The 26,678-nt window shown below is 38.4% G+C and overlaps 10 protein-coding genes across 13 annotated transcripts; 9 read left to right on the forward strand and 1 right to left on the reverse strand.

The window, feature by feature from the left end:
- Positions 1-521: 521 nt before the first annotated feature.
- LOC17876750 (RNA-binding protein Musashi homolog Rbp6) lies at positions 522-2,894 on the forward strand. The gene is made up of 5 exons (XM_006280452.2): positions 522-665; positions 799-887; positions 999-1,222; positions 1,580-2,633; positions 2,725-2,894. Exons 3-5 carry the CDS (start codon positions 1,001-1,003, stop codon positions 2,736-2,738), a joined length of 1,290 nt encoding a protein of 429 aa, XP_006280514.1. The 5' UTR covers positions 522-665; positions 799-887; positions 999-1,000; the 3' UTR covers positions 2,739-2,894.
- A 341-nt stretch (positions 2,895-3,235) lies between these two features.
- On the forward strand, positions 3,236-4,039 carry LOC17875535 (RING-H2 finger protein ATL79). Its single transcript, XM_006279439.2, has one exon. The coding sequence runs from the start codon at positions 3,414-3,416 to the stop codon at positions 3,912-3,914; it is 501 nt and encodes a 166-aa protein (XP_006279501.1). The 5' UTR covers positions 3,236-3,413; the 3' UTR covers positions 3,915-4,039.
- A 376-nt stretch (positions 4,040-4,415) lies between these two features.
- LOC17875107 (14.7 kDa heat shock protein) lies at positions 4,416-5,210 on the forward strand. Its single transcript, XM_006281226.2, has 2 exons — positions 4,416-4,548; positions 4,677-5,210. The coding sequence occupies exons 1-2, from the start codon at positions 4,500-4,502 to the stop codon at positions 5,048-5,050; spliced, it is 423 nt and encodes a 140-aa protein (XP_006281288.1). The 5' UTR covers positions 4,416-4,499; the 3' UTR covers positions 5,051-5,210.
- A 715-nt stretch (positions 5,211-5,925) lies between these two features.
- LOC17877328 lies at positions 5,926-7,463 on the forward strand. The gene is made up of 3 exons (XM_006280894.2): positions 5,926-6,015; positions 6,442-6,813; positions 6,896-7,463. Exons 1-3 carry the CDS (start codon positions 5,961-5,963, stop codon positions 7,273-7,275), a joined length of 807 nt encoding a protein of 268 aa, XP_006280956.1. The 5' UTR covers positions 5,926-5,960; the 3' UTR covers positions 7,276-7,463.
- A 405-nt stretch (positions 7,464-7,868) lies between these two features.
- Positions 7,869-9,493, forward strand: LOC17876636 (NADH dehydrogenase [ubiquinone] 1 beta subcomplex subunit 8, mitochondrial). The gene is made up of 4 exons (XM_006281260.2): positions 7,869-8,051; positions 8,137-8,223; positions 8,307-8,402; positions 9,230-9,493. Exons 1-4 carry the CDS (start codon positions 7,914-7,916, stop codon positions 9,284-9,286), a joined length of 378 nt encoding a protein of 125 aa, XP_006281322.1. The 5' UTR covers positions 7,869-7,913; the 3' UTR covers positions 9,287-9,493.
- Positions 9,494-11,014: 1,521 nt separating this feature from the next.
- Positions 11,015-14,941, forward strand: LOC17877121 (tonoplast dicarboxylate transporter). Its single transcript, XM_006281582.2, has 4 exons — positions 11,015-11,097; positions 12,297-12,764; positions 13,431-14,571; positions 14,675-14,941. The coding sequence occupies exons 2-4, from the start codon at positions 12,315-12,317 to the stop codon at positions 14,707-14,709; spliced, it is 1,626 nt and encodes a 541-aa protein (XP_006281644.1). The 5' UTR covers positions 11,015-11,097; positions 12,297-12,314; the 3' UTR covers positions 14,710-14,941.
- Positions 14,942-16,845: 1,904 nt separating this feature from the next.
- LOC17876761 (cysteine proteinase inhibitor 5) lies at positions 16,846-17,330 on the forward strand. The gene has a single exon (XM_006281233.2). It carries the CDS (start codon positions 16,915-16,917, stop codon positions 17,263-17,265), a length of 351 nt encoding a protein of 116 aa, XP_006281295.2. The 5' UTR covers positions 16,846-16,914; the 3' UTR covers positions 17,266-17,330.
- Positions 17,331-18,034: 704 nt separating this feature from the next.
- On the forward strand, positions 18,035-20,735 carry LOC17875505 (putative MO25-like protein At5g47540). The gene is made up of 11 exons (XM_006280687.2): positions 18,035-18,546; positions 18,760-18,921; positions 19,011-19,129; positions 19,246-19,320; positions 19,408-19,501; positions 19,592-19,651; positions 19,778-19,846; positions 19,926-20,024; positions 20,118-20,162; positions 20,239-20,341; positions 20,435-20,735. The coding sequence occupies exons 1-11, from the start codon at positions 18,418-18,420 to the stop codon at positions 20,509-20,511; spliced, it is 1,032 nt and encodes a 343-aa protein (XP_006280749.1). The 5' UTR covers positions 18,035-18,417; the 3' UTR covers positions 20,512-20,735.
- A 1,239-nt stretch (positions 20,736-21,974) lies between these two features.
- LOC17874942 (ras-related protein RABA5a) lies at positions 21,975-24,392 on the forward strand. 4 transcript variants are annotated; one of them, XM_023779233.1, is made up of 5 exons: positions 21,975-22,246; positions 22,954-23,023; positions 23,086-23,175; positions 23,322-23,728; positions 23,824-24,392. In XM_023779233.1, the coding sequence occupies exons 4-5, from the start codon at positions 23,389-23,391 to the stop codon at positions 24,147-24,149; spliced, it is 666 nt and encodes a 221-aa protein (XP_023635001.1). In that variant the 5' UTR covers positions 21,975-22,246; positions 22,954-23,023; positions 23,086-23,175; positions 23,322-23,388; the 3' UTR covers positions 24,150-24,392. The 4 variants fall into 4 exon arrangements, with proteins under 4 accessions (XP_023635001.1, XP_023635007.1, XP_023635010.1 ...); XM_023779239.1 differs by having other exon boundaries at positions 23,326-23,728; XM_023779242.1 differs by having other exon boundaries at positions 21,975-22,199.
- A 58-nt stretch (positions 24,393-24,450) lies between these two features.
- LOC17874829 (phosphatidylinositol/phosphatidylcholine transfer protein SFH11) lies at positions 24,451-26,678 on the reverse strand. The gene is made up of 11 exons (XM_006280558.2): positions 26,576-26,678; positions 26,400-26,499; positions 26,038-26,304; positions 25,893-25,970; positions 25,711-25,812; positions 25,578-25,627; positions 25,368-25,476; positions 25,205-25,285; positions 25,050-25,124; positions 24,913-24,954; positions 24,451-24,820 (listed from the first exon to the last, which is right to left on the reverse strand). Exons 1-11 carry the CDS (start codon positions 26,653-26,655, stop codon positions 24,764-24,766), a joined length of 1,041 nt encoding a protein of 346 aa, XP_006280620.2. The 5' UTR covers positions 26,656-26,678; the 3' UTR covers positions 24,451-24,763.

Here is a 26,678-nt window from a genome sequence, read left to right on the forward strand (position 1 = left end):
TGTTTGAATCTTCTACTACTACTACTACAAATAGGAAGAAATCAAGATTAAACTTTAACTTAATCCATGTTTTTTTATTAATAAGAGATTTTTTAACTTATAGGTAAAAATAAATTTAAAAAAGAGGGAGGAAGTGCACACGCATTGGTAAACCCAAAGCGTCGGTTATAAAAATAAAAACATGTACAGTAAAAATTATATTTACAAGGAAGAAACATGTAATGACGAAAAGACCCTCGTCTCTTCGAAAGGAAGAGAGGAGTGAATGGCAAAAACATTCCATATAAAAAACAAAAAAAACGTAAGAAAAAGTTTTCTCCTTTCTGTTTTTTTTTCTCCCCAAATTTTCTAAACACAAAAATTTGGTTTGGTGTTGTTGTGCTGAAAGAGAGAGAGAGAGAGAGAGAGAGAGAAGCATTGCTTGCTTTTGCTTCCATCCATTTGTTTTTTTCGATTTTAGCCTCAAGAGAAAATTTCCAAAATAAAAAAAGACTCTAAAATTTGGACGATAATCAGAAAAAAAGAGAAAGAAAGAGAGAGAGAGAGAGGAGGGCCTCTCGCCCTCTTATTAAAACCTTGCCTTCTCCAAATCTTAAGATTTCTCAATCTCTCAGCTTCCTTTTTTTTTTTTCCTCTTTCTCCGTTTTTTTTTCTTATATATTACGGTATAGATTCTCTCCTTCTTCTTCTTCTTCTTCTTCTTCTTCTTCTTCTTCTTTTTGTGGGTTTTTGTTTGTTTCTTTTGATTCCAAAGCTTCAACCTTTTTTGTATTGATCATTGGGGTTTTTGTTTTGCAGGAATCCAGAATCGTGGGTCGATCGGTTATTACATAATCCGATCACGACCCATCTGCTCTTTTTCCATCCTATTTGCTTCCCCCTTTGAGGTTTTTGTTTCAGATTCCACTCACTTAGATCCATGTGTATATCTAGTTTAGACTAGAATCGGGAACAAACTAATTAAAAAAACATACCCCTTTTTTTTTGTTTCTTGGCAGAAATGGAAATGGAATCATGTAAGCTCTTCATCGGTGGGATATCCTGGGAAACCAGCGAAGATCGTCTTCGTGAGTATTTTCAGAGTTTTGGTGAGGTTTTAGAGGCTGTGATTATGAAGGATCGAGCCACTGGTCGTGCTCGTGGCTTTGGTTTCATTGTCTTTGTTGATCCTAATATTGCTGAGAGAGTCGTTTTGCTTAAACATATTATTGATGGCAAGATTGTAAGTTTTTTCATCTTCCACCAAACTACACACTACATAGTACATTGCTTCCAATTTCAGTCTTGCTCATTATACTTGCTTCATTTGGAGTTTGCTGCTTCTCCAAGCAAAAAAAAAGCTATTCTCTTTTACTCATTCCTGTTTTAGTCTTACTTGACTCTTTAGTTTACACTCAGCGTCAAAGAGAAAGAGCTTTGTCTCTACGATAAATGCAGATCGATCACTAATGAAAATATTAAAACTTAGATTGTTTCCGAGTGCTTACTCTTACTTGACTGTTCTCCCTGATTTGCCATGTTCATAGTAAAACTGTTTTCTTTTAGTTACGCGGTGTGTTGATTTTCTCCATGATCACAGGTTGAGGCTAAGAAGGCAGTTCCAAGAGATGATCACGCAGTAATGAACAAAAGTAACAACAGCCTCCAGGGATCACCTGGCCCATCTAGCTCCAAGAAGATCTTTGTGGGGGGTTTGGCATCCTCGGTTACAGAGGCTGAGTTCAAAAAGTATTTTGCTCAGTTTGGTATGATCACCGATGTTGTCGTGATGTATGACCACAGAACGCAGCGGCCTAGAGGCTTTGGGTTCATCTCTTATGACTCTGAGGAAGCTGTCGACAAAGTGCTGCAGAAGACATTCCACGAACTCAATGGTAAGATGGTGGAGGTCAAACTCGCTGTTCCTAAGGAAATGGCTCTCAACACAATGTGGAACCAAATGAATGTAAATAGCTTTGGCAATAGTAGAATCAGCTCGTTACTGAATGATTACACCCAGGGATTCAGCCCGAGTCCAATCTCTGGTTATGGAGTAAAACCTCACGTTAGGTACAGTCCAGCAGTAGGTAATAGGGGAGGATTCTCACCGTTTGGACATGGGTATGGAATCGAGCTGAATTTTGAGCCAAACCAGACTCAGAACTATGGATCTGGTTCAGGCTTTGGTCGACCCTTTAGCCCTGGATATGCTGCGAGTCTCAATAGGTACGGTAGCCAGATGGAGTCTGGAGGAGCTAGTGTCGGGAATGGTTATGTGCTTAATGCAGCAACAAAAAACCATTTATGGGGAAATGGTGGTCTAGGTTACATGTCTAACTCTCCGATATCAAGAAGCAGCTTTAATGGAAACCCTGGAATGCCTTCATTAGGCAGCATCGGAGACAACTGGGGAGCAGCTGCACGTGCACGCAGTAGCTACCACGGTGAGAGAGGAGGCTTAGGATTAGAGGCAATGAGAGGAGTTCATGTTGGTGGTTACAGCAGTGGCTCAAGCAGGTTGGAGGCAGACTCTCTGTACAGTGACTCAATGTGGCTTTCGCTGCCCGCAAAGGCAGAGGAAGGATTGGGAATGGGAGCATTGGACTTCATGTCTAGAGGACCAGCTGGATACATCGACAGGCAACCAAACGGAGGTATGAATTATGAATTCCTTTTTGGATTTGAGAACTTGAGCTTTTGATAGAAAATCTGATGAAGTCCTATGAAAAAATGGTGGTGTTGCAGGAATTGCAGCTTAGAGAGGTGAGAATTCTATACCATTGGAGATCAGGTGATTGCAGAAGAGACTTTTTAGAAGAGGAAAAAAATTATTAAAAAAAAAAAATTATTATTGGTTCCAAAAAGCTTAAAGCTTTTCTTTACTGTTTTACTATTTTGATTGTTGTTATAGCTTTTGTTTTCACCCTTTTTTGGCTAATTTGGGGGGTTTTGTTTCTTTTTTATCTTTAAAAGAAAAGATGTAAACTTGAGTGAGTGAGTGAGTGATGATATATATAAAGGAGACAAAGAAACAATGAAATGTATTTTGTTCTTGTCTTTCTCCCTTTAATCTAAAATCCATATATTGACAAATTCAAACATGAAAAAACGAATTAAAAAAAGAGCAATTTGCCTAGAATGTAGGCAACGTAGTGTGAGGCCGACGTGTGGCAAACATGTGGATGATGATAAGCCACAGGACAAAGAAAGCAATCCATCATCCATCACAGTAATATCCATTTATGTGAAGTGGACCAAAAGAGAGAGAAGCAGAGTGTTGCAGTCCTCAAATATAGAGACGAAACATCCAAATCCTTCAAACTCTCTTTCTCTCTCACAGCTTCAAGACTTCACTGGAATCGCCACCATTGTCCCTACGCTCCTCCCCTATAAGGGTCTTGTCTCACGAGGCTCTCTCTCAAAAACCAATAAAGATGCGGTTGCTAGTTGAAGAAGTAACTTCACCATTGTCCCCTGCTTCAACTCCAGCATGTAACTCCCATAGTTGCAGATGGAAGCCTTACTCCAACTCTAGTGACTTCACAGCCAACGCATCAGTTCTTCTCATCCTTGTCTTCTCAGCTCTCATCTGTGCTCTCTCCCTCTACACTGCAATCCGTTGCTTTCTCCGGCCAGCCCTCGAGACTAACGACGACCACAAGCCTGAACCTGAGACAGTTGCTTCATCCGCTGCACCAACTCCTACGCTTGTCTACTCCTCCGACCTTGAGCTTGCAGGAGCTGAAGCAGAGTGTGCCATATGCTTGTCGGAATTCGAACAAGGAGAGAGCATCCAAGTGCTAGAGAAATGTCAGCATGGTTTCCATGTCAAGTGTATCCACAAATGGCTCTCTTCCCGCTCTTCCTGTCCCACTTGCCGAACTTCTATCTTCTCACAACCCTTGGAAACTCCTCCAAACCAGATCAATGCTTAGAGCTTTTTTTTTTCTTTTTACAAAGCTTAGAGTTGTATCATGTTTCGCTTGAGAATACCCTGTTTATGTTCTGTATTATTAGGTAACACAGACCAACAAAAGTATTTACTAGTACTTGTATTAAATCTAACTCTACATCGCCACGCAATGAAACAAGCTCCCACGAGTTTTTAATTATCCATTGTACAAGAAGTGTCTGGACCAGAACCAGATGAATCAATGGTTTTTAAGTGAAAGAATCTAAGAAAAAAACTAGAGCAACTTTAATGACAATGCGTACAGGATAAATGAATCATGTAACCACCTACAATAAATAACTACATAGTGTGTAGTACTTGCTTAATTTCACCATATCAACGAAGCTTCGAATTACATACTAGGCCAACATTCAATTAATGGGCCTAAGGATAGTTCACTTCGGGCCTTTTCCAAACCTGTATAGTCCTCTCTCGCCTATAAATAGCAAGTAGAGTGGGTCTAGACTCTAGAGAGACTAGAGAGAGAGAGAGAGTCTCACACACAGTCACACAACTTTCTTTGACTTGCAAAAAAGAAACAGCGTCGTTTTGAGAAACGAGCTGCAAAATGGAAGCCAACGCAAGCAGCTCCGGCGAGAAGAGCTCTCCGACTCCATGTAAAGTTTTCATCTTTCACTGCTATTTCTTTAATAAAAATCGAGTCTTTTTATACAAATCTCTCATTAATTGTACGTATTACGTGAAAGTCACGTAGTAACAAGATTAGGAATTTGTGTATATGTAGTGATGAGGAGCCCGTTTCTGAAAAGTGGGAGTGGGGCGGTGTACGAGGTGAGTGAGACGAAGAAGGCGTGCGTGATGAGAGTCGACATGCCTGGGTGTCCCGAGTCAGATCTCACCTACTGGGTCGACCCCGTGGCCAACAACGTCCACTTCTTTGCCGACGAACCAGCCATGCCGGAGTACGAAAACACCGGACGCAAATACGGAGGATCCATGGTGTTCAACCCAAAGGCGTTCGACGTCAAGAAAGCTAAGGTGAAGCTTATCAACGGAGTGCTCTGGGTCACCGTCCCTAAGATCCCCGGCAAAAACGCCTCCATTGAAGTCATTGAGAAGATGATCCATTACCCGATTGAGAAACATCATCGCACCTGATCTCTTCGTTTTCTATCTATTGCTAGCTAGCGTATGGCTTTTGATCATGCACCTGGTTTTATATATTTATGTTTTATCCATCTTTTATGGTTTAAGACTTTTTTAAGTAGGCTATATATCGATCTTGCTTCTTCTATATGCATTTCAGTGTTGTCAGCTTTCTCTTTGTTTTGCTTTAATCTTTCATTAATTTAGCTATAATCGATCAGACTTTATATATATTTGCCATAATCAAACTGGATATATATAGCACATATATATACATATATAACCTTGGAGAAATTTGGAGCAATATCAATGGAAGCAAGCGTCTAGATAGATAGATAGAGACTGGATAAACACTCTAATAAACAATGGTTGAAAACTTGTACATGATCACAATTTTAACCCCTTGAGGATTGCTTACGTCAGCGTCTTCTTCCATATCACTGTGAAGAGATTGGCATGGCATGGAACAGCTTTACTTTTGCAGTAGTTTAATTTTTGTCGTATGTGGAAAACCAAAATGAGGAAAATCATGGGACAGCTCATAGAACTGGTGGCGTCAGCTATTTCTCGACGGTAAAAACATCAAAAGAGAAAACGACGGTAAAAAAATAGAATCAAAAAGAGAAAAAGCAAGTTTCTTTTGAATTTTATTTACCGAGAGATAGTTACTATGTATTTTATATTTTACTAGTGGGTTGAAAAACTTAAAAGATGAAGAGAGTGACGTAGGCAAGACCAGTCAAACTTCGCTATTGAAGGCGAAAAAAAGCCAGCTGGAGTGACCGCATAGTCATCATGGTGCTTCGTCTATATTTTGTATTTTAGAGTGAATATATAACACTAAAAACGCCATTGTTACGCAGCCTAAAGCTAGAACTAGAAGAGAGAAAAAGAAAGAAAGAAAGAAAGAAAGAAGAGAGAGATGGGTGAGCCGAAGGTACAATTGCTGGACATGTCAAGAGTTCCTAAAGTTCGAGGTGTCGTCTATCTCTTTCTTCTGTCGTTATCTCTCTATATCTCTTTGTTAATCTTCCCTAGAACAATATTGTTTTTTTTTTCTAGAAAGTTGTCTCCTTTTTCCGGTTTAAGTGTTAACATGAACTTGGTACAAATATTTACAATTTTCGTGTGCATGAAAATGAAGCTGATTAAGCTAGTACTTCTTTACTGATTAAGTTGTAGCTTTGTTGACTTCGATAATTAAGTTTCGTTCCATGGTTCTCTGTAAATATACATATCTTTGCCATGAAAAAGTAAGGTCTTTTAATTTTGTTTATCATGAATGCAGATCGATCGAGTTATTGTAGTTCCATATTTGATAAGGGTCGTCTTCCTTTGTTACTTTCTTAATGAAGTTTTTGACGTTTTACATTATATCTTTTCAATCTTTCTACTGATGGCAGAGGGGTTCTACGCGACGAACAACCAGTTCCAGAAAGAGGGTCCAAAGGGTTTCGTCCAAGTGAAGGTTCTGGAGGACGACAAGCTCTATGTGCGTGTGGACTTGCCCGGTGTTCCAGACGACGCCGTTCACGTCAGAGTTGACGCCGTCAGACAAAAGGTTGTGTTTTTCTCCGGCGAGACTGTCGTCAACCAGAAGGAAGGCGTGCGTGAGTACTCCGGAACAGCCGGTCTGGGCTGTGACTGCTGCGAGATCACAGGCGTGGCCGATGTCAAAATGAAAGACGGGGTTTTAAGGATGATTCTCTCGAGGGTGAGGGTGAACAAGGATCAACAGGACAACACGTGTACTCTCACTGTGCCTCCTTTCACAGGTTCGATATCCCATTTCCTCTCTAAAGTCACCATCTTTTCTACAATCATATATCAACACACAATCTAATTTTCAAACGACAGGCAAATCCGGGATACGTTTGGAGGATCATCCGTATGTGGTGAAAGGTCGCAAGGAAGCACTTTTTTGGGATCCAACAGTAGTGCAAGGAGGGTTTTACTTTGCAGTAGACGTGCCAGGTGCTTGTGGGGATGATGTAGAAGTTTCTGCTAATGAGAACGTAATCAGATTCAAAGCTGAGATCAAAGACGTTGGTCATGAGCATGATGAGAGCGGTCGAACCTACCTGGGAAGCATGAAAAGTCCTTTTTGTTCCCCTGAGCTACCTTTGAATACCACCCACACCATCGGTTGGGATGTTGAATTTGGTGTTCTCAAGGTTGTTGTTCTACCTCCTGGAATCACAACACCATCAACGCCTAAGGGAACCCCTATCGAATAATCCAATCTCTTTCTCTCCTTCTCTTTTAGTACTCTCTACTGTTTTTTACATTTTGGGACAAGTTACAGTGACTAGTTTTTCTCTGTTTACGCTGAGACAATGGTGTGTGAAAAGAGAGAGAGAGAGACTCGCTATGCTTTTGCGTTTGCTATGGAATCAAGTAATTCATGTCATTACTTTTCACAAGAATCTTTAACCCTTTTTTCCCTATGCTGGATCCATCTAATAACCTGATTGGTGATGATTGATTGTTTAAAACCACTAAAGCTGATCATATTGACAATTCTTTTTACTCTATGGGATGTCTAATGTTTATAGATCATGGGACATTTTATATGATATGTCACTCAACCAGGGCACTCAACAGTGCTAGCTAAATCCCCCAATTGAATCGAAATGGTCATAAAGGTGTCGAGTGTTGGTTGTGTAAACTATAGAAATGATGCTAAAGTTTATAGTCCCAACTCTGATGGCGTCTGTTGTAGTTGTATCATAGTATTAAGATAAGGAAATTACAATATTGACCTAATTGGAAACGACGCCGTTGAAGGGATTGTTTCGGTAGTGCGTGCTTTCTCGTCTTCTCGATTGAGATTTTTGTTGGATCCCCAAAGAAGAAACCTGAATAGAGAGCGAAAATGGCTGGAAGATTGAGTGGTGTGGCCTCACGAATCATGGGCGGAAACGGCGTCGTTGCCAGATCCGTCGGCTCTTCTCTCCGTCAACGCGCCGGAATGGGTCTCCCCGTCGGCAAACACATCGTCCCCAATAAGCCGGTGAGAGTCAAATCCCTTCTTCTTCTCAATTTCTTTCGATTTTGGAAACTGTATTTGATTTTCAAAACCCCTAATTGCGACTCAGCTTTCGGTTAACGACGAGCTGATGTGGGACAACGGGACTGCGTTCCCAGAACCTTGCATAGATCGGATTGCTGATACCGTCGGAAAGGTATTGGTTTCCATTTCTATATATCTGTCCTTGATTGTATTTTGTTTACCTGATTGAGATTCTTTGGGGATGACTATGAGCAGTATGAAGCATTGGCATGGTTGAGTGGCGGTCTAGGGTTCTTCGCGACTCTTGGTCTGCTCGCTGTTTTGAACGACAAAGCTTCCAAAGTTCCATTCGTACGTCAAAAAAGCTTTCAACTTGGCTCTTAATTCTAACGCACAAGCTTTGTCCTGAGTGTCATTTAGTCGTTGCTTGTGCTGCAATATCTATATCTCTATGCAAGTTTTTCTACTCAAAGCTCGTTATCGTTTTCACTACACCTAAATATGAGATACATACTTGTCATAGTGCTTAGACAATGTGTTTGCCGCATAACTGAATGATCGCACATCTCAATCTTTGTTTCTTCATTTGTTGAATGCCCACAATATTTCGCTTTCATTTTTAGCATTTTGCCTGTTTATGAACATATAAACCATTCTTGCTGTTTGCTTTTGCATCTCACCAGTTTACAGGAAGAGACCTTATAACCCACATTGTTTTCATCATCCTGTCTTAATTGATTGATTGAGAGTTGAGACCATACATACTAGTTAGGAAAACTTGAAAGAAACATCCACCATGTTTTTTTGGAACTCAGTAAATGTTAAGGTCATAAGCATGTAAGAGAAACATGAAGCCTCATAGAGGTGGTTGTATCAGACTATCTATCAGCAGATTAAATGTATAGGCTTGTTCTTTTTGTGTCCACTGGCCTAGAATCATAGACTTTGTACCAAAAGGCTATATTATGATGAGTGTTGTTTTCAAGGATTTTGAGTAAAAGGTTTAGGGCTAAGAAGTTGCTCTATGTCTTCTTGTCTATACGTGAGATGAACTGGTGCCCTTCTTTTAATCTTGAAGTTCTTCTGTGGCATTTCATATCTCTGCTTTTGTGTATCTTTCTGACCTTAGTGTAACTTGTTTTCCCATTTCATGATCATCTCTTATTGTGTTGCTGCAGACACCGAGAGTGTATCCTTATGACAACCTGAGAGTTGAGCTTGGAGGAGAGCCATAGAGACCTATCAAGTGATCGACTTATCAAACTAGTGGAGCGTGTTTTTCTTCACTGCCTTGTTCTTACAAAATGTTTGTTATTTCCTGCTTACAACGTGAAGTCAAAATAATAAAAGAACTTTGTTTTCATTATATGCGTTGTCTCTGTAATTAACAGTGACCAATGAGAGATTCATAAGAGAAGACTTCTGGTTCAGCAGATCTTGAATTGTGTTTTGTAATCTTTTGAAAGAAAAAAAAGAATCTCCCCGCAATTGATATTTGATAGTTAGCGCCATGTGTCGAACTAAATTTGAGCCTCGTTAAAGGCTACTAGAAAAAGAAAGAAAGAAAAAAAAACGAGTTAGCCTAATGTGGCATGTGAATGGGACATTGAGAGAGAGAGAGAAGCTTGAACTTGTTTGTTTCCGTCTTTGGGTTTTGCCTAAGTTTAGAAATCAAAAGCTTTGGTTCTTCACCATTACGTATTCGGTATTCTTTTCCTATTTTTGTATAGTTTCATATCTTATACGCATTTATTTATGCATCCTCTTCGTTTTCTCTCATTATTTATCTTATCAAAATTTATCTCTCACCACAAGTAGGAGGGTTAGGAAAGAAATTTGTTGAAAAGATATGGTGTGACGACGGTCTTAAACATTTCTTGTACCAAAGTAAAAGTTAAACACTTCAAGAAACTAATTAAAAACAAAATCGAAATTTGATTAGTGTGGGATATGATGAATCGGATTTGACTTGTAGAAAATATATACATCCAACTAAAGTTTGGAGACCACACACACATATATATAGACCTCAAAACAATTGAAATGGTCGAATAAAGACAGCCACATCACATGAGTCATGATGAATGAGATGTATATGATGATATTATTTCAATCTGATTCATGATCAAATCATCAATGTGATCTGCCAACGTGTCAACCCTACTGGCTCTTATTCAACCTGATTGTTTTGGTTGGACCCCTTCCTTCTTCAAAACAAGAGATTATTATCCCATTGGTACCACACCTCTCTCTTTCTCTCATTGTGTTGTTGTTATATGTAATATATCATCTTTAGTTTCAAACTATATTTTAAGGGAATATATAGCACTTCATAGTCTTCATTTTTGTTTGCAAACTGGATATAGCAAAACTCATCGTACGTACATATTATACATGCATGTGTGTGTACGAGGCTGTGAGCTTATCGATTCATAGACCAAATTTAGTGCATATTATATGTATGAAAAGATTTGACCACCATACAATAACATATATGTTCAATTCTTGAAAATTTCTTTCTTCATAGGTCTTTTCAAGATATATAAATGATAAAGTACGATAATATATATATAAGAGTTGTTCCAAAATTACATATTATTGGAGAGAAAGGACAAAAAAGAAGAGGAAGGTGTGAACCAGGGAAGTTGGGCTCTGGAGGAGTACCAAAGGCTGCACAACGAACGTGTCTCACTCTCTCTCTCTCTATACTCTTTGCCAACTGTTTGGCTTCTATTTTTTTTTTCATTTTCTCCTCATTCATTTCTATCTTTTTCAACATTTTTATTTTATTTTGAATATATATTCAACATTTTCTTAGCCTCTTACTTATTCTTAACCACAAAAAAAAAAAACATTTACGAATAATAATATAAATGGTATGCACTTCTATAAATTTAAGGTATGTAGCTTGCTAGTATACCATTTTTCAAGTTTTCAAATTGTTAATCAGTTACTTTTTATGTTTCGAAACCACACCATTTAACGATTTTGAAAATTGATTCCATTTCAATTTTATCAAAAACATAAGCACATCTATAAATTTCAGGTATGTAGCTTGCTAGTATCTTTTTCAAGTTTTCAAATTGTTAATCTGTTATTTTTTTTTTAATATTTCAAAATTATACCATTTTACGATTTTTGAGAAATGATTCCGTTACAATCATATAAGAATTATAATTAGAAAAAAAGCAAAATATTACTATAAAGAAACATATTTTATATAATAATAGTATTATATATATAAATAAGAACAAAATACCATCATTTTGGTTTTTTCCCCAAAAATACCATTAATATCAAATTATTAAGCTTCAAAAGAAAAGATATTATTAAAATAATTAGATTATTCTACTATTCATATAACATATTACATATTAATCAAAGCTATAGATCGTAGATAAAACGAAACTAGTGAACTCAAATCATAAATGGAGAAGCCAAGTTTATCCATAACTCTTGAAAGTACATACCTATATATTTAATCCCATATAGTACTTGGTTTATAGGACTGTATTAAATTAGTTTAGCAGATAGACTGTTATGACTTATGATTACTTGTCATCTTAATCTCTAGTGACTTTGGGGTCATTCACATTTCCAAGAGTATAACTTGTCATCTTGATCTCTAGCCATCACAGCTTCGCCACTTGTAACTTGTAATTTGTCACACCCCATCATTTTCATGGGTCATTTTTAAAATTTATATATTCAAACATTAAAATAAAATAAAAAAACAATATCTTTCTTAGACAAACTGAAAAGTCATCAATCATATTCACTATAGAATCAATGACCTTTTTTTATGTTTACCCATTATCCAATAATTCCATTTTGTCTTCAATAATACATTTGTAGTTGTCTCTTAAACTAATTTGACCCCAATGGAATAAAATTGTGAACCAGCAAATATATGTGATTCACGTTGGATAACATTTTAGTTGGTTGAAAGAAAACACAATTAAAATTTTCAAACTGACAAAAAAAAAAATCATTTTAAAGGGGAATAAATAGAATTCAACTAATTAAGAATGTCTTTACATACTAATCATGTGTCACTCACTCTCATAAACCGAATATTTTGTTATATGACCACACAAATTACATCTATATTATACTTAAATATTTGCCAAACACATAATAATAATAAAATAAATACAGTTATAAAAAGGCTCCTCTAGCACCTTTCAATGAAGTTGTAGTTTACATTTCTCAAACTCTTTTTGTTTTTTTTGGTCCTTCCATTAGAAAACGGAATAAAACAGAATGAACGGTGGCGATGTCGCCGTCGCCGGATCCGACGATCTGAAATCCCCGCTCTTACCTGTCGTCCGACATGAGGAGGAACCATTCCAACGTCAAACGGTGGGGCAACAGCTTCGGACAATATTCACACCTAAAAACTGTTACATAGCTCTCGGTCCTCTTCTTTGCGCCGTCGTGTGTCTATGCGTACGCCTCGGGGGAGATGACACGACGACGGCTAAGAACATGCTCGGCGTTCTTGCTTGGATGTTCGCGTGGTGGCTGACGGAGGCCGTTCCCATGCCTATCACCTCCATGACGCCGCTCTTCCTCTTCCCTCTCTTTGGAATCTCGTCGGCCGATGTGGTGGCGGACTCTTACATGGATGACGTCATCTCCCTTGTCCTCGGCAGCTTCATCCTCGCTCTCGCCGTCGAACACTACAACATCCATCGCCGACTCGCCCTTAACGTTAGTCTTCTTCTTCTTCTTTTTTTCACATAACTCAATTCATTTAATTATTATTATTAATCATTCATTACAAAACTATGATAAGCTAAAACTAGGTAGAGTGTTTCAATTGAATCGTATCCCCACTTCCTCTTAAATTATTCATTTAGTGGTCCATGCATATACGTGGGGATGCCATATTATGTTTTCCCTTTGTCTTTTTTTTTTTTTAGTTCTTCACACAATTTTTTTCTTTCAATCATCATTTGCATCTACATAAACTATTGTTGTTACATAAAGTTCAAAGTCTAATAAATTGATCATATAAATATATTAAGAGTCCTCTCTTTTCAATGTTGAAAATTACCTAAGCCAGTTTCTTTATTTGATTGATCATAAACATACTTTGTGTTATATAGATGAGGCGTCATATCATGTGGGTTGTGGCCCTTAGGCCAATCCATTGTATCATTTATAAGACACGTAAACACTCTATGATTTAAGTTGTTCGGTCTCCAATCATTAAGCTGATCACAAGTCACAACTATAATTATTATTTATTTAACATTATTTGAAACTATGATCTTTTAACAGTAGGAGATATAGTAATTATGTGGAGCTCCCAACGTATCTAATTATGATAAGGTACTAACATATTTCTTATGGATAATCTAATTTTTGAACTAGATAACGTTGGTGTTCTGCGTGGAGCCGCTAAACGCGCCGCTGCTTCTGCTTGGCATATGCGCTACAACAGCGTTCGTGAGTATGTGGATGCACAACGTAGCGGCTGCAGTCATGATGATGCCAGTCGCTACGGGGATACTTCAGAGGTTGCCCTCTTCGTCGTCTTCGTCGGAAGTTGTGCCTCCTGCAGTGGGGAAGTTTTGTAGGGCGGTGGTGCTTGGTGTGATATACTCAGCACCAATAGGTGGAATGAGCACACTCACTGGAACAGGTGTGAATCTGATACTTGTGGGAATGTGGAAAAGTTATTTCCCGGAGGCTGATCCAATCAGTTTCAGCCAGTGGTTCTTTTTTGGTTTCCCATTGGCTTTGTGCTTATTCGTGGTGCTTTGGGGTATTCTATGTGTTCTGTATTGTCCCAGAGGAGCAGGAAAAGCTCTCTCTCCTTATCTCCACAAATCTCATCTCAAGAGAGAGCTTGAGATGTTAGGACCAATGAATTTCGCTGAGAAGATGGTCTTAACCGTGTTTGGTGGGTTGGTTGTGTTGTGGATGACAAGAAATATAACAGATGACATCCCCGGCTGGGGTGTGATCTTCGACGGCCGGGCAGGGGATGGAACGGTGAGTGTGATGATGGCGACATTGCTGTTTATAATCCCAAGCAAGATTAAGAAAGGAGAGAAGCTGATGGACTGGGGCAAATGCAAGAAACTTCCATGGAACATAGTCTTGCTATTGGGAGCTGGATTCGCTATAGCCGATGGAGTGCGCACAAGTGGCTTAGCCGAAGTCTTATCAAAAGGACTGGTCTTTCTCGAAACAGCTCCTTATTGGGCAATTGCTCCAACCGTTTGCCTCATAGCTGCTAGCATCACAGAGTTCACCTCAAACAACGCAACAACTACATTGTTGGTCCCGTTGCTGATAGAGATAGCAAAGACAATGGGAATACACCCTCTGCTACTGATGGTTCCAGGTGCCATAGGGGCTCAGTTCGCTTTCTTGCTCCCAACGGGAACACCCTCAAACGTCGTTGGGTTCACAACGGGGCATATCGAGATCAAAGACATGATCAAAACAGGATTTCCTCTCAAGATCGCCGGAACAATCTTTCTCTCCATCTTGATGCCCACTCTTGGTATAGCTATTAATCTGACTCAATAACTAAAACATTACTCTAATTATAATTTATTTAGAATCAAGTTTGTTAATATATACTATTATTACATGACGACATGCAGGGGCATACGTTTTTGCATCAAAGGGAGGAGTTTAGTTTGACGAGGGAAACACAGCACACTATTGGATTATCATACCGCGCATAAGTTTTTGAATTGCCTTGTAAGCTATATATATGTGTAGATAATTATTATTATTATGGTCAATACATGTATGATGGAACTGGGAAATATATATATGTGGTCAAAAATTCACAAAAAAATGGGACCGTTTTTGTAACCCACTCGATGATAGTTTTCGGCAAACATTGCTTTCTTTTGTGCTTTCAATGTACCCTCGATGATAGTTTTCGGCAAAGATTGCTTTCTTTTGTCAAAGGTTACATTTTCGCCACATCGGCAGAGATAAAGAATGTCCCCGTTGTGGGGCAGAGGAAGAAACGATCAACCATTTATTTTTTGAATGCCCCCCGGCTCGACAAGTGTGGGCCCTTTCACCTATTCCAACAGACCCGTCGGTGTTCCCCCTTTCTTCTTTGTATGGTAATCTTGATTTCCTATTCTGGAGAGGAAAAGAAGGTGGTGTCATCGAGGAGGATTTAAGCGTTTTTCCATGGTATATATGGTATATTTGGAAAGCGCGGAATAAACTGATCTTCGAGAATGTTTCGGAGCTACCCCAAGATACGAAGGATAAAGCAATTCAAGAGGAAACACTTTGGAGAAAAGCTAATACATTGGTAGCCTTACCTAGTGTTCGGACACTTAGGGATGACGAATGGATTCCACCAACGAACGTGTTGGTGTGTTATATTGATGGATCTTGGCACGAGAAGGATAGGAGGAGTGGTCATGGTTGGATAGCTTCCATTGGTAATAGGACTTTCCAACTAGGTTTGCGTTACTCCCCACGAAGTCTTTCGCCCATCCATGCAGAATTAGATACTCTCCTTTGGGCAATGAAATGTCTGAGCAATCTATTGGTGGTTCAAGTTACAATTGCAACGGATTACTTGGATTTGGTTAGAATGATGGCAAACGATGAGGATTGGCCGGCCTTTGCTTCAGAGATTCGAGACTACAAGGAACTTAGAGACTCCTTTTTGGAGTTCAATTTAAAGCATATTTCTAGACTTAAAAATATCAGTGCCGATAAACTTGCGAAATGTGCAAGAATACGCGGTTACTGCTTTTCTCATGTAGGTTTGTCGGTACATGTTTGGCTCTCTCACAAAGAGAATCAATTCCGATAAACTAGTGTATGGGGTTCGTCGGCAAAAAAAAAAAAAAAAAAATGTACCGTCGGTAAGTTTGGTCATTTTTTTTTTGTTTTGTTTCTGTGTAGTACATATAATAAAACGAAAAGGGTTAAATTAGTATAAAACGATGAGTATTAATGTGTTTGTGTATAAGTGTAACGTTCTCTTCTTCTTCTTGGCTGATTCTTAAAAATACTACACAAGTGGCACAAACCAGCGGTCCTACGTGTCCATACCATACCACTGTTTTTACAAACACAACAAACCAAAGGAAAAAAAAAATCATTATTATTTATAATGTTTTCCTTTTATTGTTTGTCCTCTACACTCATTTATCTTCTTTATTTGTCCTTTGCTATATAGTTGTCTATAAAATAATTAATGTGTTAGAAAACTATAAATAGTCAAATGAGGAAAATATAAAAAACTATAAATAGTTAAAATCCTTTTGTGTATTTAGTTTTCGTAGGTAGATGTTGGCCAGTGCAAATTGCAAAATTCATAAATGAAATCCAATTCCTTATTAAGAGGATAGACCTCAATTAATTTGTCTATATTAGGCTTAAACTAAAATATATATATATATATGTTTTATACTATAATAGTACAGTTTCTTCAAAAAAAAATTAATGAGTTTTTGATTATTTTACCAATAAATTATAATATTTTAAGAGGATAGACCTCAATTAATTTGTCTATATTAGGCTTAAATTTAAAAAGAAAAAATATATATTTTATACTATAACAGTACAGTTTCTTCAAAAATAATAATGAGTTTTTGATTATTTTACCAATAAATCATAATATATTAAATACAAAAGTTTCATAAAATAATTTTGTTTGACTTCTTATATATAGCCATTTGTAATTAACATCATAAATAAACTATCTACCAAAAAAAGCTAGAAATCCAGGACACGTCATGGCACGTGGCGGACCTCTCAAGTATATATATTGAAGTGCCCTGCCAATACCATAGAATCAAGTTTAGAGGAAAACAAAATCAATAACAACGACACGGTTACAGAGCCCAAAGAAACAAAGATGATGAATAATAACTCTTCTAAGATCATCTTCCTTCTTCTCCTCTCTCTCGTCGTCGTCTACGCTTCTGCGGCAGCGCGTGTCGGTGGTTGGAGTCCCATCAGCGACGTCAAAGACCCCCACGTCGTAGAGATCGGCGAGTTCGCGGTCACAGAGTACGACAAACAGAGCAAGTCAGGGCTCAAGTTCGAGACGGTTGTTAGCGGCGAGAGTCAGGTGGTTTCTGGCACGAACTATCGCCTTATCGTTGCGGTTAATGAAGGTGGAGCGAGCAAGAACTACGAGGCCCTCGTTTGGGACAAGCCCTGGTTAAAATTCAGGATTCTCAATTCCTTCAAGCCTGCCAACTGAGTTTTCTTTTAAAACTTATGTAACCGCTCTCTCTTTCTTTCTATAAAACTTCAGAAAATGTGAAAGTTAAAAATAATCAAAAAAAAGGCAATGAAGTAATGTCATAATATTATTTTTAAATGTAATAATAAATAATCTTTTGGTGTGACATGTTGAGACAAAAATCTGAAGAATGGAACAAGTTTTGACAAATCCGCTAATCATGGCGGATAATATGGCTAACAGAGGAGATTATGGGATCAGTCACGAGACCGTTGAGAGATGTTTTGTATAATGCTAAATTACAAAGGGAAGGGGGAGGGGGGAACATGTGAAGGGAAGAGAAGTGAAGGTGTAAAGTGAACATGTCCTTTTGTCTTTTGGTCCAATCCATTACTACATAGCTCATTCATTTACATGTGACCCTTTTCTTTTGTTTATCCAACTACCCTTTTCCTTTTTTTGCTTCACAATTTTTTCATTCAAGGTGATTTCTTATGATATAATTGTACCAACTATCTCATTTACTAAAATATATATATTTTTTTCATTCATATTTGCTAACAAATTCCATTGGTAAATGAAATAATAAAAAATTATAAAAAAAACTAATCAAAAATCTATTTGTAATATTAGATATTGTATATATTACCAATAATTAGTCAAAGATTCGATTTGCTAATGACCGGTCTGAAGAACAGTTTGATTTAGCTTAAGAATTATTTATAATCAAAAAAAAAAATGACCCCAAAGAACAAAATATAAATTAGTTTTAAAATCCGAGGGAAGCAAGAGAGAGAGAGAGAGAGATTGGTGAAAATAGCTTAGCTTTCTCTCTCTCTGTTTCATGAGCTAAAAAAATGGTGAAAGGCGAGGAGATATAGGAGACAAATCCATATCCAGAGACAAGAAAAAGCTTCAATTTTTCGGAATAGTTCAGTTTTGTCTTTTTTTGTTTGTTTGTTTGTTTGAATTTGAGAAAAAAAAGGGAGAAGAAGAAGAAGAAGGAAAGGTGTAAGGATAGGGTCGTGCGTGTCAACGAGAGGTGCTGGACGTGAAGCCTCCTCCGCATCGGCGAGGAGGCTTCCGTCTCAGCACCACCTCAGCGGCAGCCTTAGCTCTTCTGGCTACGGCGGCGAACCGTCCGATCAGTCCGATATCGGCGGTGCTAAGATGAAAGGGCTTTTCAAGTCCAAGCCACGCACTCCGGCTGACCTTGTTCGACAAACTCGCGATCTCCTTCTCTACGCCGATCGATCTAACTCCTTGCCTGACCTCCGAGAATCCAAACGCGACGAAAAGGTTTCCTTTTTCATTTTTTTGGATATATTCTTTTCAAAAGTTTGATTCTTTCAATGTTAATTTTGTTGCATTTGTGCTCCAATTGATCTCAATCATCTGTCTTGGTTTTTGTGTCATTCATTTCAATAATGTCTCAATGGGGTGCGTTTGTGCTCCAATTTGACAATGAATTGTCTTGTTAAAGAGGTCTGGTTGATGTATGTATGGTTGCAGATGGCGGAATTAAGCCGGAATATCCGTGACATGAAATCGATTCTCTATGGAAACAGCGAAGCAGAGCCTGTTGCTGAAGCTTGTGCACAATTGACTCAAGAATTCTTTAAAGAGGATACTCTACGCCTCTTGATTACATGTCTCCCTAATCTCAACTTGGAGGTAACAATTCAGGCTCCCCAATCGGAGAGACTGCTTTTTTCGAGATATAGTTCGATGATTTGAATTGCGATCTTTTTTTCTCTTACCAGGCCAGGAAAGATGCTACACAAGTTGTTGCAAATCTACAGAGGCAACAAGTCAACTCACGGTTGATTGCATCTGATTATCTTGAAGCCAACATCGACCTCATGGATGTTCTCATTGAAGGGTGAGTGAGTGTTACTGTTAGTGGTCAATATCATATCATTTGAAGTAGTAATTAGTTGCTAGTTTTTCCAAATTAAGAGATTCCTTATTTTATTAGCTTCCCATGTTATATGTCAGCTTCGAGAACACAGACATGGCTTTACACTATGGTGCTATGTTTAGGGAATGCATCCGTCATCAGATTGTTGCCAAGTGAGCAGATCTTTCCTTTTACTTCAGTTAACAACCTGTCCTGTGAAGTAATTAGCGGTTCAGAGAATAACAATTTCCTTGATTCAGATATGTTTTGGAGTCTGACCATGTGAAGAAGTTCTTCGATTATATACAGCTTCCTAATTTCGACATTGCTGCGGATGCTGCTGCAACTTTTAAGGTTCCAAAACGCTGCAACAAACTTGCATCTTTTCCTGTCTAGAACTCTCAAAACGCAATGATAACTCCAACACTGTATTTGCTTTGACAGGAATTGCTGACAAGGCATAAATCTACTGTTGCCGAGTTTCTTACCAAGAATGAAGACTGGGTAAGTACTTTTAATAACATTACATACGGATTCATATATCTGTGCGTGAGGGAAGAACATTGTGATTTTACGCTCTCAAGATCCTATGCCAGACTCACATAATCTCAATTTGTTTTTGGTTTGCAGTTTTTCGCAGACTACAATTCAAAGCTTCTTGAATCAAGTAATTACATAACCAGACGGCAAGCCATTAAGGTAGGGTTACTACTTATACGAGATTCTTGAAAATGAAAATGATCAGTCTGATGTATTGTATTGTGTAAATGTTAAACAGTTATTGGGTGATATATTACTGGATCGATCAAATTCAGCTGTGATGACGAAATATGTTAGCTCAAGGGATAACTTGAGGATTCTCATGAATCTTCTGAGAGTATGATGCTTGAACACAAATACCCTCCTCGATATTTATTTTGTTGATCATACTATTATATGGGAAGTAAATTAAAATGTCTTTGGTTTACAGGAGTCAAGCAAGAGCATCCAAATAGAAGCATTCCATGTCTTTAAGGTATAGTTTTTTTTACTGATTGTCACTTGTCAGTCTCCAATGTGATTGTAATGAAAGCATCGTCACTTTTGTACAGCTGTTTGCGGCAAACCAAAACAAGCCTGCAGATATAGTCAACATTCTGGTGGCAAACAGGAGCAAGCTTCTGAGATTGTTGGCTGATTTGAAACCTGACAAAGGTTTGAAAGTCCTGTCAAGTGACGAGTTTGTATCTGTTCCTTCTCTTCCTTAACCTTAATAATGCTGCTTTGTTTGGTTCTTTTTGTTGGCAGAGGATGAGAGGTTTGAAGCAGATAAAAGTCAGGTTTTGAGAGAAATCGCAGCCCTTGAGCCGCAAGATCTTGCTTGAATCAACCAACGCAGATCATCACCTTCCTTCCCTTTAAAAACACTCGAAAAGACATTTTTGAAGCATCTTGTTGTTTTTGTTTATTAGGTAACCAATCTCTCTCTCTCTCACGCTCTCACACACACAAACACACACACACAGAGACAAAAAAGTTATTCGATTTATGTATGTACACTCCCTCACTGTTGATGAATAAAAGGCTTTGATTAACTCGGTTGAGTTCACATCGTGAATGTTGTAAAAAGGCACAACTGTCAAGACTTCAACAACTATTATACATCAAAATGTATTAATTTAATCTAGCCATACACTGGCACGTAGAAACCCAAAAGCAAACCAAATAAACAAGAATTTTTTTTTTCACTCGCTATTTCCTTTACACAAAAGCTACGATTATAGAGACCGACCATCGCTGTCTACTCGCTGACCCATTTTGGCAGATTCCTCTGTTTTTCCTCTCTTTATGACTAGATACCAAGTAAAAGCTTCCAGCACGGCCGCGGCTATGCCCAGTACTACAATTATAGCGGTGTAAGCGTTTCTCCACTGCTTCTCAGGGCTCAAGATGTCTAGTCCTTTGAAAACATTCACTACTACAAGTAAAATCACGGTATAGCCTATGGTGTGATGGTAAATGTTCCAGTAAACTCTGTACTTGTGCTCTGGTTTGGGTCTTACAAACATAGCAAACACCTAACGTGTGCCACAAAAAATAATGATTAAGAGATACAACAAGGTTACAACACTTAAAAAATAAATAGTTCAAAGATAGCTAAACACCTAACGAACCGCTCCAATAAATAACTTTAGAAATCCGGAGCGGGTCGCGTTACACAAAGACCCTTGAAAGAGCCTCAAAGATCTTCAATGAGAAAATATCAGTGGAGCCTGACAATAATCAAAGATAGATATTAAGGGAACTAGCCTCTGAGAGTAACGGGCAGAGGGAAGAGCCTTTGAGAGTCGCGAGGGAAGAGCGATGATATTAGGGAGCGAGCCTTTGGGAGTCGCGAGGGAATAGAGAAGTTTTGCGGATGTTATTGAGGGCACATAAGAGCATTACCACACGCTCCAGCCCCACTCCGAATCCACCGTACCTGTAAACATGCAGCCACTCGTCAACTCAACTCATAGTAGGAACCCAACTCGATTGATCAGTTTGTGGTTACCTGAATGCATCGATGTACGTGGATATTGTCTTGACATCAATGCCACATTCTCTTGCTCGCTTCTCCAAGAGTTCTGGATCATGGATACGTTGAGCTCCTGACATGATCTCCTCTCCTATAAGACATAAAGCTCAAAATAAAATATGGGCCGTGAATCCCACATCCAAGAGAGAAAGAAGTTGGGCCTAAAATAAAATAGGGAAAGGGGGTCCATAAGGGCCCAATATGAGCCCATTATTACCAATCCGAAACCAAAATGGAAATTTTCCGGTTCTCTTTCTTTCTTTCTCTCTTTCTCTCTGACTCTGTGCCAGAGGAGTTACTGCGTGTCTTTGATTTCCCAGAAGAAGCGTTGAATCTTTTTTTTCGTTTTTTCCGATTCCATTTTTGGGATCCTTTTTCGTCTTCTTCTCTTTTGGATCCATTCCTTCTCTCTACCCATTTTTTCTTTTACTCGTTGTTGTTCCTTCTTCAAGGTAACCTTTTTTTCTCAGCAAAATTCCCGAGAATAAAAACAAGGTTTTTTCCCCCTCATTTTCAACACCTTATGATTATCCCTGTAAAATGTGAGGTTTTTGCTCTATTTTTGCAATATGGGTCTGTGAGAATTGTGAATTTTGTTTTATCATCATCGTTTTGTGTTTGTGTTTGTGTTTTGTGTGTGATCTTACATTTGATGATGTGATCTCTCCATGTAACTTTGGAATTCTGTTTTTTTAGTTGGTTTCTATTACAATGCTCTGTTTGCTTTAAAGATATATCACAATCTCTCTTCTTTCTCTCTAGCGATATGGTGTGGGGGGGTTCTTCTTCACTTGGGTTTAGTTTTTGAGGTGAAATTTTGGTGTCTATGATTCTCTCTGTTACAAAGATGTTTAATTATCTCTTTAGAAAAATCCCTGTATGGCCTACCTTCATCTGAAAAGATTACATATTTCACGCAGATATTGTATTACCTGCAGAGGTCATTTACTCAATTCATCTTTTAATGTGAGCCCTAAGGACAAGACTGAGGATTTCTATCAGTGTTTTAAGTTTGCACTTTGTGTGATCAAAGTGATGAGTATTTTGTTGGTTGAATTGGGCCCGCCGCTTGTCTTTTCTGTCTCAATTCTGTTTCTCCTTATGATAAAACCACAATATTTCTCTGCTTTCTTATTGGAGGCTTTCCATGCCTTTGTGATTTCTCAATAGTTTGTATCTACCGACTTTAAAGTTAGATTCTCATGATGAGCTTGTATAAACTAAAGTCGCCTTTACTTGTTCTATATAGGCCTATGTGAGCTTGTGTAACCAGATTCTGTAGGAGGTGTCAAAAGGGCCAGATCCAGCTTTCACAAGAGGTAACTTGTCTTACTTTTGGATCCAGAATGCGTTTATGTGCTGATACCTTTGCTTGTGTTAGATTTTCTTACGGTGGTTGAGAGCTTAAAGTTTTGAAATTTAGTCAACTTTGCTGCACAGAACCTTCTAGGAAGCTACCTCAAGGACACAGGTGATCTTAAAGATTCTCTTATTTCACCTATTCTTAACTCTTAGATCTCAACCTTTCCTGTTTCTCAAGTGTCCTTTGCCAACTCTACTTATTCTTGTATTCCTTCTTCCTTGCTTTGACACTTTGTTTTGTTCTTAACCTTGTAGACAGGCTTACAAGCCAGTGGTAAAGACATGTTTCTGTAGAAGGGGTATTCTCGAGCATAAAAAGGAGATGGCTTTCTACTCTGAAGATGACAAGAGCGAAGACTACCTCTTTAAGATCGTTCTAATCGGTGATTCTGCAGTCGGGAAATCAAATTTGCTTGCCAGATTTGCGAGAGATGAGTTCTATCCCAATTCAAAGTCGACAATTGGAGTGGAGTTTCAGACACAGAAGATGGATATCAACGGAAAGGAGATCAAAGCACAGATATGGGACACAGCAGGTCAAGAACGTTTCAGAGCCGTCACTTCTGCATATTACCGAGGTGCAGTTGGAGCTCTTCTGGTCTACGACATCAGCAGACGGCAGACTTTCCACAGCATTGGTAGATGGCTCAACGAGCTACACAGTAAGAATCCACACCAAATAAAGCTCTTTCTTTCTTATCTCATGTCCTGCCAAACAATTCTCTCAATACGAAATGGTTATAATGAAATGTTTCAGCGCACTCTGATATGAACGTTGTGACGATCCTGGTGGGCAACAAGTCGGATCTGAAGGACTTGAGAGAGGTCTCCACAGCGGAAGGGAAGGCATTGGCTGAGGCACAAGGGCTTTTCTTCATGGAAACATCGGCTTTGGACTCATCAAACGTGGCAGCTGCATTTGAAACGGTTGTGAAGGAGATATACAACATACTGAGCAGGAAAGTGATGAGCTCACAGGAGCTAAACAAGCAAGATCCTGCTTCACTCAGCAATGGCAAGAAAGTTGTGATTCCGTCAGATGGGCAGGGGGAGTCCAAGAAAGGTGGATGCTGTTCTTCTTGATGGTAACTGAAAATGTAGAGAGCTTAAAAAGGAAGATTATTTATAATCTTGTTTGATTGTTTATTTTGTCCACGCTGCCATGAATGTTGAAATTTGAGATGGGCGGTGTCGTGGTTTGGTGTGGAAGTGTTTAGGTGTAGCAATCTGTAAATTTTCTATTGCAGAAGCTTTTATGAAACTCGCACACTACTTACTACTCTCTATAAAGTTTGCTCATGATAATGATGGTCAGTCTTCTGTTAACTTGTTATACATCACATCCAAATCTTGATACATACATAACACATCTTGCTATTAGAAATGATTTAATCTCTAAATAATAATGCTATTCCAGTGAAGCAATTGTCATCGGGAAGAGGATCAAATCTGTGGAATTAGATTTTAATAAAAGATAGAGAAATAAATGTGTGTGAGCAAATGAAGTTGAAGTGCAAAGATCCACACGTGCAGTGCAGTTGTTTGTGGAAGTAAAATTAGAGGGCATCCATGTGAGCAGATTGGCTCCACACATGATTGCATTTATCGCCGTAGTACGGATTCCACACACTCTCAAGCAGGACATTTTCTTAACTATTTTATTTTTGTCTTGTGCTCTAAACCAGTTTGTATTTTGGCTATAGGTTTGCTTCGGTTTCATCCGGTCTAATGATCTCGGCGAGTCCATTCAAGACCTGCAAATAGGAGAAAGGCCATTTTGACTCTTAAGCGTATATAAAACAAGTGATGTGTTGCCATTTAGCTTCTGTCGTTTGTCTCTCTTTACCTTTTTTGTCTTATTGAGGGATACCTCCAGCATTTCAATTTTCTGCAGGAACCAACCCACACAAATCAGACTACAGATACTTTTAGAGATTCTTGAAAGCAAATATTATAGTTCTTGTGAAATGCGCGCGATTTCACCTTCTGAGAATCCAGAATAGCGGTTATCAAGGCAGTATACTTCTCCATTGTCATCATGATCTTGCCTGAATTATCCTGCATTTCCATTTACATCTCAATTAGCTTCAAATATTAAATTCATAATATCGAGTTTCATTTACACAACTCTTTTGTACCATTTGAATAGCTGAAGCAGTTTCTGAGACGTTATCCATAGTTTGCCACTCTGAATCTGCATCTCCGGTTGTGGAAGGCTCCTACAGGTATAGAAGAAGTTATCCCAAGTTATACTGGAGAAAACTGTGTAATAGTACTTGATGGAAAGTTCTGGCACCAAACCTGGATCTTTTCTTTGATGTCTGGATCATTCCAAGGTCCTTCATCGCTAAAAAGACAGCCTCCATGATCTGAACAAGTGCAATTTCCTCCAAGAAATGTCGGCAAGTTGCTGTTTTGTTTTTGTCATCAGGCACAAACAATGCTGAGATTCCAAAGCAAACAAATACTTTTACCAGTTTACAGCAAATTGAATGTACAAAAGGTTTAGACCTTGGATCTATTGCTTCAAGTAGCTCTCCAAGGTAGTTAGGTCCTAGTACCTTAAAAACAAACATAAATCTTGTTAAAGAACTTGTGACTAAACCAAAAATAGAAAGAAAGCATTCAATTAGCATATTCTTACCTGAACTTTAGCCAATGTCCGAGCATCAAGAAAGGTCTTGAGTGCGAGCCACAACATCCGGAATCCGGAACTGGCATTGACAACAAACAGGCGATGCAAAGTCTAGAACCGAAACCAATCAGATTTGCAAGCATTGTTGATGAAGCTAGTAATGAATCTGGAAAAAAAAGAAATCCACCTACCTCAGGGTAGTAGTTGCTGTCTATCTTTTGAATTTCCATAAAGAGTGATCTCGCAGTTTTTGAGAAATTTGACATTCCCTTTATCAAAAACAATAGATTAGCCGACACAAACAATAAAAGTCATATAAAAAAGGCGACATCTTACCACTCCAGAGACATCCAAAATGGTAGTGGTAGACGAAACATGCTTCTCTGAAGCAATAGAACAAGCGGGATATCTCGAGGTCAGCGTTTTCTCTTGTTCTTGAATATGGTACTTAACATATCTCTCAAGTGTGGTTGCTTTAAGAAACGCATTAAGGTCAACCATACCGAGTCGCTCAATGTAGATTGGCCTACCACTTTTGTCTACCTTATGAAAGCCGTGAGGGTAATGTTTCTTCACTTCACTGTACTCCTCAAACTTAAACTTCTGTCCAACATTATTATAAGATATAAATCTAGTTAGTTAACAGACCGAACCAAAGAAAACCAAAAAAGAAGTGCTCTCCTTTTGTTGTTTTTTACCTTAGAGATCAAATCAACTTTAGAATCCACTCGCCACTTGATACAATTGAGAAACGCATCTTTGGATTTCTCCAGATCAAACTCCCTCATTTTCAGAAACCTGATTGATTGATGAAATAATATGAGCAAGATTTTGGGTTTTATAGGACGAAATGAAGAAATTTGAAAATAAAAACCTGAGAAGTGTGTAGTGATCTCCATGATTTGCAGGTAAGTGACCATGGAGGAGAAGCAAGTTACGAAACGCTTCAACCATATCGTCATTGGTTGGTAAGTGTT

This window comes from Capsella rubella, unplaced genomic scaffold (genome assembly GCF_000375325.1).
Source record: "Capsella rubella cultivar Monte Gargano unplaced genomic scaffold, Caprub1_0 scaffold_8, whole genome shotgun sequence".
In the NCBI taxonomy this organism is placed as follows: Eukaryota; Viridiplantae; Streptophyta; class Magnoliopsida; order Brassicales; family Brassicaceae; genus Capsella; species Capsella rubella.

Bases quoted from the DNA above. Each gene is read 5' to 3' on its own strand.
- LOC17876750 (XM_006280452.2), top strand. From the start codon at position 1,001: ATGGAAATGGAATCATGTAAGCTCTTCATCGGTGGGATATCCTGGGAA. The intron at 1,223-1,579 runs GTAAGTTTTTTC...CCATGATCACAG, and splicing joins ATATTATTGATGGCAAGATT to GTTGAGGCTAAGAAGGCAGT.
- LOC17875535 (XM_006279439.2), top strand. From the start codon at position 3,414: ATGCGGTTGCTAGTTGAAGAAGTAACTTCACCATTGTCCCCTGCTTCA.
- LOC17875107 (XM_006281226.2), top strand. From the start codon at position 4,500: ATGGAAGCCAACGCAAGCAGCTCCGGCGAGAAGAGCTCTCCGACTCCA. The intron at 4,549-4,676 runs GTAAAGTTTTCA...GTGTATATGTAG, and splicing joins GAAGAGCTCTCCGACTCCAT to TGATGAGGAGCCCGTTTCTG.
- LOC17877328 (XM_006280894.2), top strand. From the start codon at position 5,961: ATGGGTGAGCCGAAGGTACAATTGCTGGACATGTCAAGAGTTCCTAAA. The intron at 6,016-6,441 runs GTGTCGTCTATC...TACTGATGGCAG, and splicing joins AAGAGTTCCTAAAGTTCGAG to AGGGGTTCTACGCGACGAAC. The intron at 6,814-6,895 runs GTTCGATATCCC...TTCAAACGACAG, and splicing joins CACTGTGCCTCCTTTCACAG to GCAAATCCGGGATACGTTTG.
- LOC17876636 (XM_006281260.2), top strand. From the start codon at position 7,914: ATGGCTGGAAGATTGAGTGGTGTGGCCTCACGAATCATGGGCGGAAAC. The intron at 8,052-8,136 runs GTGAGAGTCAAA...ATTGCGACTCAG, and splicing joins ACATCGTCCCCAATAAGCCG to CTTTCGGTTAACGACGAGCT. The intron at 8,403-9,229 runs GTACGTCAAAAA...GTGTTGCTGCAG, and splicing joins AAGCTTCCAAAGTTCCATTC to ACACCGAGAGTGTATCCTTA.
- LOC17877121 (XM_006281582.2), top strand. From the start codon at position 12,315: ATGAACGGTGGCGATGTCGCCGTCGCCGGATCCGACGATCTGAAATCC. The intron at 12,765-13,430 runs GTTAGTCTTCTT...TTTTTGAACTAG, and splicing joins ATCGCCGACTCGCCCTTAAC to ATAACGTTGGTGTTCTGCGT. The intron at 14,572-14,674 runs GTATAGCTATTA...GACGACATGCAG, and splicing joins CATCTTGATGCCCACTCTTG to GGGCATACGTTTTTGCATCA.
- LOC17876761 (XM_006281233.2), top strand. From the start codon at position 16,915: ATGATGAATAATAACTCTTCTAAGATCATCTTCCTTCTTCTCCTCTCT.
- LOC17875505 (XM_006280687.2), top strand. From the start codon at position 18,418: ATGAAAGGGCTTTTCAAGTCCAAGCCACGCACTCCGGCTGACCTTGTT. The intron at 19,130-19,245 runs GTGAGTGAGTGT...GTTATATGTCAG, and splicing joins ATGGATGTTCTCATTGAAGG to CTTCGAGAACACAGACATGG. The intron at 19,847-19,925 runs GTAGGGTTACTA...AATGTTAAACAG, and splicing joins CCAGACGGCAAGCCATTAAG to TTATTGGGTGATATATTACT.
- LOC17874942 (XM_023779233.1), top strand. From the start codon at position 23,389: ATGGCTTTCTACTCTGAAGATGACAAGAGCGAAGACTACCTCTTTAAG. The intron at 23,729-23,823 runs GTAAGAATCCAC...GAAATGTTTCAG, and splicing joins ATGGCTCAACGAGCTACACA to CGCACTCTGATATGAACGTT.
- LOC17874829 (XM_006280558.2), bottom strand. From the start codon at position 26,655: ATGGTTGAAGCGTTTCGTAACTTGCTTCTCCTCCATGGTCACTTACCT. The intron at 26,500-26,575 runs GTTTTTATTTTC...TCAATCAATCAG, and splicing joins GATCACTACACACTTCTCAG to GTTTCTGAAAATGAGGGAGT. The intron at 25,477-25,577 runs GTCTAAACCTTT...AAAACAAAACAG, and splicing joins CTTGAAGCAATAGATCCAAG to CAACTTGCCGACATTTCTTG.